This window comes from Coregonus clupeaformis, chromosome 3, assembly GCF_020615455.1.
Source record: "Coregonus clupeaformis isolate EN_2021a chromosome 3, ASM2061545v1, whole genome shotgun sequence".
NCBI classification, from domain to species: domain Eukaryota; kingdom Metazoa; phylum Chordata; class Actinopteri; order Salmoniformes; family Salmonidae; genus Coregonus; species Coregonus clupeaformis.
In genome coordinates, this window is record NC_059194.1 from 39,107,886 (window position 1) to 39,123,069 (window position 15,184).

The window sequence follows — 15,184 nt, forward strand, 5'->3', positions numbered from 1 at the left end:
TCCTTCCCTCAGCCAGGGATTTGAAAATGGGTCGTGGATGGGTATTCCAGCATGACAATGACCCAAAACACACGGCCAAGGCAACAAAGGAGTGGCTCAAGAAGAAGCACATTAAGGTCCTGGAGAGGCCTAGCCAGTCTCCAGACCTTAATCCCATAGAAAATCTGTGGAGGGAGCTGAAGGTTTGAGTTGCCAAACGTCAGCCTTGAAACCTTAATGACTTGGAGAAGATCTGCAAAGAGGAGTGGGACAAAATCCCTCGTGAGATGTGTGCAAACCTGGTGGCCAACTACAAGAAACGTCTGACCTCTGTGATTGCCAACAAGGGTTTTGCCACCAAGTACTAAGTCATGTTTTGCAGAGGGGTCAAATACTTATTTCCCTCATTAAAATGCAAATCAATTTATAACATTTTTGACATGCGTTTTTCTGGATTATTTTGTTGTTATTCTGTCTCTCACTGTTCAAATAAACCTACCATTAAAATTATAGACTGATCATGTCTTTGTCAGTGGGCAAACGTACAAAATCAGCAGGGGATCAAATACTTTTTTCCCTCACTGTATTCTTTCCGGTTTTTAATAATGGATTTATTGGTGCTCCGTGGGATGTTCAAAGTTTCAGATATTTTTTTATAACCCAACCCTGATCTGTACGTCTCCACAACTTTGTCCCTGACCTGTTTGGAGAGCTCCTTGGTCTTCATGGTGCCACTTGCTTGGTGGTGCCCCTTGCTTAGTGGCGTTGCAGACTCTGGGGCCTTTCAGAACAGGTGTATATATACTGAGATCATGTGACACTTAGATTGCACACAGGTGGACTTTATTTAACTAATTATGTGACTTCTGAAGGTAATTGGTTGCACCAGATCTTATTTAGGGGCTTCATAGCAAAAAGGGGTGACTACATATACACGCACCACTTTTCTGTTATTTATTCTTTTGAATCAGGTTTTTTTTCTTCATTTCACTTCACCAATTTTGACTATTTTGTGTATGTCCACTACATGAAATCAAAATCAAAATCAATTTAAATTACAGGTTGTAATGCAACAAAATAGGAAAAACGCCAATGGGGATGAATACTTTTGCAAGGCACTGTAGCTAAACTCCACAGTGTATGAGAATATCAGTGACTTCCTCATTCATAACTGATGAAGTGGTTACAAGGGTGGATACAGCAGTGTGATATTTGAAAATTAAAAAACGCCAGTGTCCAACTAAAGATAAGGATTCCTTCCCAGATTTAATGCCGTCAGTGCACTGCAGCCATTAGTACATTGCAGTCATTCTGCTTCCTCAAATCTCAAAACCTCCACTGCAATGCAGTTGCCCTGAAATTATATTAGACATCCACTCAACTCAATCCCATTCTCCCTGTTGCCTTCCATTTTATCCCTCTTCTCCCCTCTTTGTCTCTCTCTCCTCTCAGGTTTAAGAAGTGGGTGCTTATCCAGCAGTTGGAGACAGCTCTGGAGGAGATTGAGCTGCAGCTGCCTGCTGCCCACACCAACAACGACCACGGCAGATAGTGAAGAAGAGGCCTGCAGGGGTCTCTGCTCAGAAACACAAAGACATGGAGAGGAGCAGGGTACTCTGACACATGGGCAAACACTTCCCCAATAGGATGGAAAGTCTGAGAAAAGGAGACAAGGCTCTCCTCATGCAGGGGGCTGAGGTCCCTCCCTATCCATGTGCTGTGACATCGTACCTCTACAGCACTCACACATGGAGATCGAGGGAGGGAGGAGGAAAGTTGGGCCAGACCAATGTGGGGATGAGTTAAGAGACAATGTAATCCCATCCATTAGTGACTGATGCCATTGCTGACCATATGGCCAAGTCAGTCTGTCCAAAGACAATGAACTCATACACACACACTCCTTTTGAATCAGGTCTTTCACAAACTGTAGTGCATTTCTGATGAGTCATTATAGTACAGGGGACAGGATTTTTCATGTGAGGCATGTAATAATGGAACTCTTATTACAGCAATTGTACATGTAGTGTAATATTGGTAATACTGGTAATGACTATTGACAATACAGCTACAGGACAGCTGTGCACACATTACAATTCAGAGCAATAAGGAGCTTGGCATCCAACTGATCAGAAGGTTTAACATTAGTCTATTTCTGTTTGGGCTAAGAATATACATTTGATGTTAGAAACACTGTGTACTAACTATATAGAAGCTGTGGCTCACATGAGAAATCTGATATACCGCCACTCTTCTAGGTGTTGTGGTTTCTTTGGGTATTTTGTGTTGCATGGGCCTGCAGGACAATAATACCATGTCAAATCAGATGCTGACTTAAAATGCCCTCCATTGATCAACTGTCCCAGCATGTGAGCTGTCCTCAAAGCAATAGTACTTTATCACAAGAGGTTGGTGGCACCTTAATTGGGGAGGACGGGCCTGTGGTAATGGATGGAGTGGAATTGTATCAAATACCATGTGTTTGACGCCATTCCATTCGCTCCGTTCCAGCCATTATTATGAGCCGCCCTCCCCCCAGCAGCCTCCACTGCTCTTCATATAGATTATGATAAGTAACATCTGTGGATTTGCAATAAAACATTGGTGCGGTCACTAAGAGGATGCCAGCTGTTGGGGTCCCATCTTGAGGTTCTGGACTGGAGCCTGGGCTACTCCCTCCCCCCTCTAGTAGTGCAGTACTGTAAATAGGGAGCCATTTGGGACGTGCTCTGAGTGTCAGTGTCCCCATTGATTCTCCCCTGGAAGAACTGTGTGGTCAACCAAAATCTCTGCTCCCCCTTCGTCAGTCACTTGTTCCTGGACTAGCACAGCTGGTGAACAACCAACTAACCATCTGCTGCATTTCAGAGAACAAACACAAGTTACCCATCTCTTTTTCTCCAAAGTTTCTTTTTTAAATGAAATATGTAAAAAAACAAATTGTTCATAGAAAATATATATTTTTGGATGGTGTCATACCAGAACATAAAACATTTGAATATTGTGAAAGTAAAAGTTGTATAAAGCCCATTAAACTGTAAACTGTTATTTATACAATTTAAAATGTTATGCTTCTTTTTTAAAGAAACAAAAAATTAAAGAAACAGATTTCAAAGGTTCTATGAAGTGTTTTATTAAGTATGTTGTGCACTGACATATGTTTTACCGTTTAGAAATGAAACCACTTTATGTATCTAAGTTGGGATTTCATGTAATGGACATACACAAAATAGTCCAAATTGGTGAAGTGAAATGAACTTGTTTCAAAAAATTCTAAAAAATAAATAAACGGAAAAGTGGTGCATGCATATGTATTCACCCCCTTCGCTATGAAGCCCCTAAATAAGATCTGGTGCAACCAATTACCTCCAGAAGTCACATAATCAGTTAAATAAAGTCCATCTGTGTGCAATCTAAGTGTCACATGATCTCAGTATATATACACACCTGTTCTGAAAGGCCCCAGACTCTGCAACGCCACTAAGCAAGGGGCACCACAAAGCAAGTGGCACCATGAAGACCAAGGAGCTCTCCAAACAGGTCAGGGACAAAGTTGTGGAGAAGTACAGATCAGGGTTCGGTTATAAAAAAATATCAGAAACTTTGAACATCCCACGGAGCACCATTAAATCCATTATTTAAAAAATGGAAAGAATATGGCACCGCAACAAACCTGCCAAGAGAGGGCCGCCCACCAAAACTCACGGACCAGGCAAGGAGGGCATTAATCAGAGGCAACAGAGACCAAAGATAACCCTAAAGAAGCTGCAAAGCTCCACAGTGGAGATTGGAGTATCTGTCCATAGGACCACTTTAAGCCGTACACTCCACAGAGCTGAGCTTTACTGAAGAGTGGCCAGATAAAAGCAATTGCTTAAATAAAAAAAATATGCAAACAAAAGGCATGTGGGAGACTCCCCAAACATATGGAAGAAGGTACTCTGGTCAGATGAGACTAAAATTGAGCTTTTTGGCCATCAAGGAAAATGCTATGTCTGGCGCAAACCCAACACCTCTCATCACCCCGAGAACACCATCCCCAGTGAAGCATGGTGGTGGCAGCATCATGCTGTGGGGATGTTTTTCATCGACAAGGACTGGGAAACTGGTCAGAATTGAAGGAATGATGGATGGCGCTAAATACAGGGAAATTCTTGAGGGAAACCTGTTTCAGTCTTCCCAAGATTTGAGACTGGGACGGAGGTTCACCTTCCAGCAGGACAATGACCCTAAGCATACTGCTAAAGCAACACTTGAGTGGTTTAAGGGGAAACATTTAAATGTCTTGGAATGGCCTAGTCAAAGCCCAGACCTCAATCTGTGGTATGACTTAAAGATTGCTGTACACCAGCGGAACCCATCCAACTTGAAGGAGCTGGAGCAGTTTTGCTTTGAAGAATGGGCAAAAATCCCAGTGGCTAGATGTGCCAAGCTTATACACATACCCCAAGAGACTTGCAGCTGTAATTGCTGCAAAAGGTGGCTCTACAAAGTATTGACTTTGGGGGGGTGAATAGTTATCCACGCTCAAGTTGTTTTTTTTGTCTTATTTCACAAAATAAAATATTTCGTATCTTCAAAGTGGTAGGCATGTTGTGTAAATCAAATGATACAAACCCCCCCAAAATCCATTTTAATTCCAGGTTGTAAGGCAACAAAATAGGAAAAATGCCAAGGGGGATGAATACTTTCGCAAGCCACTGTACACACACACACACACACACACATACATATATATATACACACACACATACACAAGTATGTGGACACCCCTTCAAATTAGTGGATTTGGCTATTTCAGCCACACCCATTGCTGACAGGTGTATAAAATCGAGCACACAGCAATGCAATTTCCATAGACAAACATAGAATGGCCTTATTGAAGAGCTCAGTGACTTTCAATGTGGCACCGTCATAGGATGCCACCTTTCCAACAAGTCAAGTTCGTCAGATTTCTGCCCTGCTAGAACTGTCCCGGTCAACTGTAAGTGCTGTTATTGTGAAGTGGAAACGTCTAGCAGCAACAACAGCTCAGCCGCAAAGTGGTAGGCCACACCAGCTAACAGAAAGGGACTGCCGCGTGCTGAAACGCGTAAAAGTAATCTGTACTCGGTTGCAACACGCACTACCAAGTTCCAAACTGCCTCTGGAAGCAACATCAGCACAAGAACTGTTCGTCGGGGGGCTTCATGAAATGGTTTTCCATGACAGAGCAGCCGCACACAAGCCTAAGACCACCATGCGCAATGCCAAGCGTCGGCTGGAGTTGTGTAAAGCTCGCCGCCATTGGAGCAGTGGAAACGCGTTCTCTGGAGTGATGAACCACACTTCACCATCTGGCAGTCCGACAGACAAATCTGGGTTTGGCAGATGCCAGGAGAACGCTACCTGCCCCAATGCATAGTGCCAACTGTAAAGTTTGGTGGAGGAATAATGGGCTAGGCCCCTTAGTTCCAGTGAAGGGAAATTTTAACGCCCCAGCATTCTAGACGATTATGTGCTAACAACTTTATGGCAACAGTTCGGGAAAGGCTCTTTCCTGTTTCAGCATGACAATGCCCTCGTGCACAAAGCGAGGTCCATACAGAAATAGTTTGAAGATCGGTGTGGAAGAACTTGACTGGCTTGCGGAGCCCCTCCATCGAACACCTTTGGGATGAATTGGAACACCGACTGCGAGCCAGGCCTAATCGCCCAACATCAGTGCTCGACCTCACTAATACTCTTGTGGCTTAATGGAAGCAAGTCCCCACTGCAATGTTCCAACATCTAGTGGAAAGCCTTCCCAGAAGAGTGGAGGCTGTTATAGCAAAGGGGGGAACAAATCCATATTAATGCCCATGATTTTGGAATGAGATGTTCGACGAGTAGGTGTCCACATACTTTTGGTAATGTAGTGTATATCTGCAAGACAAATGCATTTGGTTATCTTTGACCAATAAATGCAGAAATACAATGCATCAAATGAACATGCCGTCTGCCACATTGCTACAATCTCTATGATTTTATTAAGTTAAAAACAAATCTGTTTAATCTTAAAAGTCTCTACTTAGTGTTCACAGTATCATTAGCATTGCTCTAACACTGCCTTACTCTGCTTTCCATGCTGCATCCTTCAAGCTTGACCTTCGTGACTCCAATGACTGTAGTAACTTTATACATACAAGCTCCAAAGCATAATTTTAAACTCCAGATCAGGTCATGAATTATCTCAACAGAAGTGAAGGCTTTTTACTCCATAAAACAAAATCTTATATCTGCAGATAAACCATTATAAATAAATAGTTCCAGACAGCTGCTCAAGATAGAAATGTATTGTGGCAAACGAAACATCTTGCCCCCTGTCCAACAAAGGGGAACAATTGCTTTGAATTCTTAAAGGATTTGACATATACATCTTCCGCTACCCATACCTAAGTAAGGGGAAGATCCTGTCAAATCCTTTAAGACTGCTAAGCAATTACAATTATATACAAACAAATCTGCCTGAAAAACTGAGGGGGTTAAATATGGTAACCACTTTTATGGAAAGAGATGCACATTATTACATATATTAATATATGTACAAAGACAAATTAAAGAGGAGAAATGACTGCACTTTTCACTCCATCTAACCAATAAGCTCATCTGTGCACAGAAATAAAGAGATGTGGGCGGGGAAGGCCAGTCTCAGTGCAAATGCTCCAGCTTGCGTAGCCGCAGGGCCTGTGGGTTCGGGACGGTGGAGACCTCTTGGTTGGGAGAGCAGAAGAGCACCCTACCCCGATGATTGAACATGTAGAAAGATGGGTGGTTCCTCAATGTGTCAAACGTCCTGAAAAACGAGAAGAGGGCAGTGAGTAGTTTGAACTATATTCATGATTATGTTTTCAGTGCGATAGGTCAATAACAATATAGGGATACTGATGACAACACTATCCACGTCAGCTACAAGTGAAATCACTGCAACACTAAACAAAGAGCTGCAGTTAGTTTCAGAATGGGTGACAAGGAATAAGTTAGTCTTAAATATTTCAAAAACTAAAGGCATTGTATTTGGGACAATTTATTCACTAAACCCTAAACCTCAACTAAATCTTGTAATGAATAATGTGGAAATTGAGCAAGTTGAGGAGACTAAACTGCTTGGAGTAACCCTGGATTGTAAACTGTCATGGTCAAAACATATTGATGCAACAGTAGCTAAGATGGGGAAAGGTCTGTCCATAATAAAGCGCAACTCTGCCTTCTTAACAACGCTATCAACAAAGCAGGTCCTACAGGCCCTAGCTTTGTTGCACCTGGACTACTGTTCAGTCGTGTGGTCAGGTGCCACAAAGAGGGACCTCGGAAAATTACAATTGGCTCAGAACAGGGCAGCAAAGCTGGCCCTTAAATGAACACGGAGAGCTAACAATAATATGCATGTCAATCTCTCCTGGCTCAAAGGAGAGGAGAGATTGACTTCATCACTACTTGTATTTGTGAGAGGTATTGACATGTTGAACGCACCAAGCTTTCTGTTTAAACTACTAGCACACAGCTCAGACACCCATGCATACCCCATAAGACATGCCACCAAAGGTCTCTTCACAGTCCCCAAGTCCAGAACAGACTATGGGAGGCACACAGTACTACATAGAACTCTATTCCACATCAGGTAACTCATGCAAGCAGTAAATTCCGATTTAAAAAACATAAAAATACACCTTATGGAACAGCGGGGACTGTGAAGAGACACAGACATACACACACATGGATTTTGAGTTGTAGATATGTGGTAGTAGAGTAGTGGCCTGAGGGCACACACTTAATGTTTTGTGAAATCTTTTGTGAAATGTATTGTAATGTTTTTATTGTATAACTGTCTTTTTGCTGGACCCCAGGAAGAGTAGCTGCTGAGCTAATGGGGATCCATAATAAATACAATTACTGAAATGAAGGCTTACTTGTTTTTCAGCTCTGAGGATGCATCCATATCTTTAAACTCTCCAGAGATGTGGACTATACCATAAATGGTCAGAACAAATGCTAACAAAGTCTGTAAGACAATCTGCAAAACAAAATGAAAACAATAGATTTATTTAATTTTTATTTTGAAATATGTGAAGTATGTTTAGTCAAACGGCACAATTAATAGAATGGATCCACATCAAAGAATGGAACAACTTACTAGCTATTTAGTATTAAATAACTTACATCTATTGGTAGTGTTTCATTTTCTTTTTCTGTCAGACGCATGTAGGATCGATCTGGTGGGGGAAAAGAATAACATTTATCACACTGGAATCAATGTGGCTATAGCTGAGACCAAATCAAGTGGGTAGCTAGTCTCACTGCATCCATAGCAGATGTTGCAAGTGGCAAGCTAACTTGCATAACTGTTAGTACTTGGGCTTTTGGAGCATAGCTTCCAACTGGATCCTGGATTTCCTGACGGGCCGACACCAGGTGGTGAGGGTAGGAAACAACACCTCCGCCATACTGATCCTCAACACGGGGGCCCCCACAGATGTGTGCTTAGCCCCCTCCTGTACTCTCTATTCACCCATGACTTCGTGGCCATGCACGACTCCAACTAAATTATCAAGTTTGTTGACTACACAACAGTGGTAGGCCTCATTACTAACAACGATTCAGATTACAGGGAGGTGGTTAGAGACAGGAAAATAACCTCTCCCTCAACAAAACGAAGGAGCTTATCGTGGACTACAGGAGACAGAAGAGAGTTCACGCCCCCATCCCCATCAACGGGGCCGCAGTGGATAGGGTCAAAAGCTTTAAGTTCCTCGGAGTGCACATCACTGAGGACCTGAAATGGTCTCGCCACACCGACATCGTGGTGAAGAAGGCACAACAGCGCCTCTACAACCTCAGGCAGCTGAAGAAATTCAGCATGGCCCCTAACCAGTGTTGTAGTACTCGAGACCGGTCTCGGTCGCGAGACCACATAGAGTGTCTCGGTCTTGTCTCTGTGTCGGATACATTTTCACTAGTCATTTCTTGCCGAGACCAGCGGAGTGAAAACTCATAATTATCAGCTCCCATTCAGTCAGCCCATAAAACCCCGTCGCCAGGCCAAAGATAGTCACACTCCTTTCATGACACGACACGACACATGAAACCTGGGCTTCCTACTTTACTTGTAACATTACTGTCCTTTACTTTCGTCGAAAAATATCCTCAAACTTTGTCACGTTCCTCAGAATTTCCTTGATTGGCTGGTAGGGAAGAGTGGGGTACATGGATTGAAAGTTGCGTGCTCACTATTAATAAGGGGAGACTGGGGGAAGTCCCAGATCCCTCGCCGCCCTCCCGGTCCTGACTTGCGGTCTTGGATCGGTCTCACTTTAGGTTGCCTCGAACACAACACTGCCCCTAAGACTAGGGCTGAACGATTAATTGCATTCGCGATAATATCGCGATTTGACTGAACGCGATTTTCTAATCGCAACGTGCGCGATTTGAGGTGGTCACGTGACGCGACTTTTCATGCTGTCCAGCGCAATGGCCTCTTGCTCGACGGAACAGTCAGAAACTGACACAGCTGATACTTTAATATCGAAGAGGAACAGCACGTCGGTGGTGTGGAACTATTTTGGTTTTAAAAAAGAAGATGCTGAGCAGCATCAGGTGTTGTGCAGAGCATGCCGTGCTCCGATTGCTACTTCACGGGGTAACACTACAAACCTGTTTCAGCACTTAAAAAAATACCACAAATCAATGCATGACAGTTGTATGACCAAAATGCCGAGCATCAGTGCGCGAGACAAGCCAAATACCTCAAGACAGGGATCACTGACAGAAATGTTCGAAAGTGTCACTCCGTATGAACGTAATTCAAAACGGCACGGAGAAATCACTCGGACAATAACCGAGTTCATAGCCAAAGATATGATGCCTCTCAGCACGGTGACCAAGCCTGGGTTCATGGCATTAATACATACGCTTGATAAACGTTACAGTATACCCTCCCGCACATACTTCAGTCAGACTGCCATACCGGAGCTGTACAAAAAGTGCAAAGAGAAAGTCGCGCGTGAACTTAAAACGGTGGAGTTTTTTGCTAGCACTACTGATATGTGGTCAAGCCGCACAGCTGAGCCGTACCAGAGTCTTACAGTCCATTTTATTGATGAAGATTTCAACCTCCGAGCTCGCTGCCTACAAACTACCTACTTCCCAGACGATCACACAGGGGAAAATATTGCAGCCGGCCTGAGAGAAGGGCTTGTCAGCTGGGATCTCCACGAGGAGAATCACGTCTGCATCACGACGGACAACGCGTCGAATATGGTGCTTGCTGCGCGGCTTAATGAATGGACGAGGCTCCAATGTTTTGGCCACAGATTACATCTTGCCATTGGTAAGTTATCGTGTGTGTGTGTGTGTGTGTGTGTGTGTGTGTGTGTGTGTGTGTGTGTGTGTGTGTGTGTGTGTGTGCGTGAGTGCGAGAGAGAGAGATCGTCGATTAGTAAAGCTGAATATACAAATATATATAAATGATATTATATAAATCGGATGGGATTAAATAAATTCATACTTCCACTCCTTTTCTAATATGTAAATTCATTTTACTTGCTTATATCATATGTCTGTCTGTGGTGGAATGCCCACCTGCATTTTTTTTCTTTTCTTGTTTTTGTTTTTTACATGTTTTTTTAGTGTTTATGAGAGAGAGAGAGAGAGAAAGAGAGAGAGAATTGACATGCAAATAAAGACCCTTTGAATTGAGAGAGAGAGAGAGGATGTGTTGTGGATGTGTGTATTTCAGAATTACAGCTAATTTGAGTGTGTAATAGTGAGAGCCTTGTATCAAAACTCAAATTGTGTGTAATACACTACTTTTTATTTCTTTTAGAAAATGCACTCAAAGATGACAGAGTGTCAAGGGCAACAGCACTGTGCAGGAAGCTGGTGGGGCACTTTTCCCACAGTTGGAAGAAGAAAGCAGCCCTGACGGAGGCACAGAGAGAGCTCAAACTCCCTGAGCACAACCTCATAACGGAGTGCCCAACAAGATGGGGTTCTAAAGAAATGATGATTGCCAGAGTGCTTGAACAGGCCAAAGCCATTTCTCAGGTATTGTCTGGAGATCGATATGCACGCTCCCTTATCCCAACCTGGCAGGATATTGACGTGTTGGAGTCGATTCACAAGGCACTGCATCCTCTACTGGAGTTTACTGATGCTCTTTCTGGAGAGGAGTATGTAAGCATCTCCTACCTCAAGCCAGTTCTCCACCTTTTTGCCACATCAGTCCTGGCTGAAGATGCTGAGGACACTGACCTGACTAAATCAATAAAAACCAAAGTCCTAGCATACCTCAATAACAAATATGGAGACCCAAACATCCAGGAGCTTTTGGATGTTGCCTGTTTCCTGGACCCTAGGTTCAAAATACAGTACATCAGTACAGACAACATCCCTGCTATCAAGACTCGTCTGAAGACAGAGATAGTAGACTTGGCACAACGTACATATCATTGGGTAAATAATTATGTATTTCACAAAAACAAAAATTTTCTGTAAAATCTAACTGGAAAACTAATGGCTGTTGTTTTCATCTAATAGGAGAAGAGGTCTCGTACTGAAACTGTTCAGATGCCTCAAAGTGCACAGTCCTTGGGGGAAAAGACGAAGAGGTCTCTTGGCAGTTTTTTCAAGACCAGTTCAGCCTCTCCTTCTTTGCCTGTAAATCTTGAAGATGTCGCAGAGGCAGAGATAAACAATTACCTGATGACTCCTACCATTGATGGAGAAGATGATCCATTGGCTTGGTGGAGGGTGCACAAGATCAGCTACCCACAGTTGTGCACCATGGCACGCAAGTATCTTTGTGTACCTGCTACAAGCGCTCCCTCAGAGCGTCTTTTTAGCACAGGAGGGAATATTGTGACTTGCACTCGCTCATCCTTGAAGCCAGAAAAGTCAATATTCTGGTTTTCTTAGCAAAAAACCTGTGAGCCACTGAGAACAGAACTGTTGGATAAGTATGGCTGGCAGTGCCATACTCGTAGTGAACTTTAGTCTGTGTGGTGTGTTATTGTTGTGTACTTGAGATAAGTGAGGCTCATCTATTTTATATTATAATATTCAAATCGTTTATAAAAAATAGTTTGTCTAAATTAAAAGTGCATTTCTCATTTTTTATTTATAACTTTATTTACTTTGATTTTACAAAATATTTTCAAAGCAAATTCCTTGTTTCAGTTGTGTGAAATGTTACTGACTTGGGAGCAGTAAGATACATACAATTTAAAATTATTTTTTTCTTAAGACTGTACCTTTTGCACACAGTGTTTACAAAGTTCATGCCTTTGTTTAAATTATTTAAATGCACAGTGGCAAAGCCACAGATGTTTCTGTAATGAGCAGTTCAATAAAAATGTCATTTATTTCAAGTCATACATGTTTGAATTTAATTCTAACAAATAGACCCAGCCTATGGGAAAGAACATTTCACACTAAATGTATATACTATTGTGTTGGTCATATTTAAATCATTCATGATGTTTTGTAGGGGAAAAAGGATAAATAAATTAAATCGCATATTAAATCGCAATCGCAATATTGGGGGCAAAAAATCGCAATTAGATTATTTTCCAAAATCGTTCAGCCTTACCTAAGACCCTCACAAACTTCTACAGCTGCACCATTAGAGCATTCTGTCGGGCTGCATCACTGCCTGGTACGACAACTGCTCCACCCTCAATCGCACGGTTCTCCAGAGGGTGGTGCAGGCAGCCCAACGCATCCCTGGGGGCACGCTGCCTGCCCTCCAGGACATTTACAGCACATGGTGTCAAAGGAAGGCCAGGAAGATCATTATTTGTTGTCGGTGATCAGGCCTACCACGTCGGCGGATCTGTTGGGGTGGTTGGTAACAGTCTTGAAGTCCCCACATATGCTGAGCACTTGTTGGCTGCTTTTCCTTCACTCTGCCGTCCGACTCACCCCAAACCATCTCAATTGGGTTGAGGTAGGGGTATTGTGGAGGCCAGGTCATCTGATGCAGCACTCCATCACTCTCCTTCTTGGTCAAATAGCCCTTACACAGCCTGGAGGTGTGTTTTGGGTCATTGTCCTGTTGAAAAACAAATGATAGTCCCACTAAGCGCAAACCAGATGGGATGGCGTATCGCTGCAGAATGCTGTGGTAGCCATGTTGGTTAAGTGTGCCTTGAATTCTAAATAAAATCAATGACAGTGTCACCAGCAAAGCACCCACACACCTCCATGCTTCACGGTGGGAACCACACATGCAGAGATCATCCGTTCACCTACTCTGCGTCTCACAGAGACAAGGCAGTTGGAACCAAAAATCTCAAATTTGGACTCATCAGACTAAAAGGACAGATTTCCACCGGTCGAATGTCCATTGCTCGTTTTTCTTGGCCCAAGCAAGTCTCTTCTTCTTATTGGTGTCCTTTAGTAGTGGTTTCTTTGCAGCAATTTGTCCGTTAAGGCCTGATTCACACAGTCTCCTCTGAACAGTTGATGTTGAGATGTCTGTTACTTGAACTCTGTGAATAATTTATTTGGGCTGCAATTTCTGAGGCTGGTAACTCTAATGAACTTATCCTCTGCAGCAGAGGTAACTCTGGGTCTTCCTTTCCTGTGGCGGTCCTCATGAGAGCCAGTTTCATCATAGCGCTTGATGGTTTTTGCGACAGCACTCGAAGAAACTTTCAAAGTTCTTGACATTTTCCGTATTGACTGACCTTCATGTCTTAAAGTAATGATGGACTGTCGTTTCTCTTTGCTTATTTGAGCTGTTCTTTCCATAATATGGACTTGGTCTTTTACCAAATAGTGCTATCTTCTGTATACCAACCCTACCTTGTCAGAATACAACTGATTGGCTCAAACGCATTAAGGAAAGAAATTCCACAAACTAACTTTTAACAAGGCACACCTGTTAATTGAAATGCATTCCAGGTGACTACCTCATGAAGCTGGTTGAGAGAATGCCACGTATGTGCAAAGCTGTCATCAAGGCAAAGGATGGCTACTTTGAATTACCTCAAATATAAAATATATTTTGATTTGTTCAACACTTTTTTGGTTACTACATGATTCCATGTGTTATTTCATAGTTTTGAAATGTAGAAAATACAAAACATTTATTAAAACCCTTGAATGAGTAGGTGTGTCTAAACTTTTGACTGCTACTGTATATGTACTATAGTATATATAATTCTTAGCTGATCTTGTGTAAATTCTCCCTTAGTACTACATACGTAGATTGCATTTGATTACTGCCTCAGTGCTATTTGGGTTGTTAATCAGATTCGTCCGGCAGTTCTTGATTTCCTGTGTTTTTTCCCCTTACATTTTAATTGTTTGACATTTTACTGCATTGTTAGGAGCAGGTAACAATAATTTCGCTGCACCCGCGATAACACCTGCTAAACTTTGTACGCGACTAATAAACTATGATTTGATTCCTTGTTTTCACTTGAATAAGTGTTAATAAAAAGCCACATACAGCTAACAGACCGCGTTGGCAAGCAGACATTGTTAGCTAGCTAGCTAGCTACTGTAGTAGCTTTGGGACACATCGGGAGTCTGTGAACCAGTACATGTTGATGTCCCAAAGCTACCAGCTAGCTGCTTACAGTGCCAATAATATGACATGCTAACTAGTAGTTAGCCATCTGGTTTATTAATAATTATTCCTTACTTGCTAAGCTGTTTTGATTGACGTAGAATAAAAGTTAGCTAGCACGCACTAGTTTTGACAGGCCGCAGTTCACTGCATGGTTGATCTGACTGTGTATTTTGATCTAAACAGCTAAATAAAAGGCCAGATATGTTTATCTTATTTTAGTATATCACACTTACGTTGTGCCGCTGAAAAAGCCGCATGAGCCAAAGCAAATAGACCAATCCCTACGACACCTTTCCAAAAAGACGAAGCCATCTTCAAGAGAAGAGTGATAAATTCTTCTTCTACGTGTTTTATGGCGGACTACAAACCCCAAAAGCTGTATTGCTGCCACCAACTGGACAAAACAAGGTAAAAAGAAAATCCATACGTGATAGGGAAACTAACTTAATCCACCCAAATAAAAATAGTACATTGACAAAACAAAACTCCCACTTCTTCCTTATTTCAATTCTCCATATCTGGTACGGCTTGTGACAATATTCCATGTAACTCCTTTGCCGAGAAATCTTTCAGCTCCAGGAACCTCTCTGACGCTTCCACAATGATTTCTAT

At 42.5% G+C, this 15,184-nt stretch overlaps 2 protein-coding genes across 2 annotated transcripts in view; one reads left to right on the plus strand and one right to left on the minus strand.

Annotated features, from left to right (window-relative positions):
- The window catches only part of LOC121545146 (integrator complex subunit 6), a 34,731-nt gene extending 31,632 nt beyond the window's left edge, over positions 1-3,099 (plus strand). The window contains exon 18 of the mRNA XM_041855587.1: positions 1,432-3,099. Within this exon, the coding sequence (XP_041711521.1) occupies positions 1,432-1,531 (100 nt within the window). The 3' untranslated portion in view covers positions 1,532-3,099. The remainder of the gene's footprint in view (positions 1-1,431) is intronic.
- Positions 3,100-5,968: 2,869 nt separating this feature from the next.
- On the minus strand, positions 5,969-14,925 carry LOC121545155 (ER membrane protein complex subunit 5). The gene is made up of 4 exons (XM_041855596.1): positions 14,806-14,925; positions 8,158-8,210; positions 7,908-8,011; positions 5,969-6,793 (listed from the first exon to the last, which is right to left on the minus strand). Exons 1-4 carry the CDS (start codon positions 14,882-14,884, stop codon positions 6,649-6,651), a joined length of 381 nt encoding a protein of 126 aa, XP_041711530.1. The 5' UTR covers positions 14,885-14,925; the 3' UTR covers positions 5,969-6,648.
- Between the last annotated feature and the right edge of the window lie 259 nt (positions 14,926-15,184).

Bases quoted from the DNA above. Each gene is read 5' to 3' on its own strand.
- LOC121545155 (XM_041855596.1), bottom strand. From the start codon at position 14,884: ATGGCTTCGTCTTTTTGGAAAGGTGTCGTAGGGATTGGTCTATTTGCT. The intron at 8,211-14,805 runs GTAAGTGTGATA...TTCCCCCACCAG, and splicing joins GGCTTTTTCAGCGGCACAAC to ATCGATCCTACATGCGTCTG. The intron at 8,012-8,157 runs GTAAGTTATTTA...TTTGTTTTGCAG, and splicing joins ATGAAACACTACCAATAGAT to ATTGTCTTACAGACTTTGTT.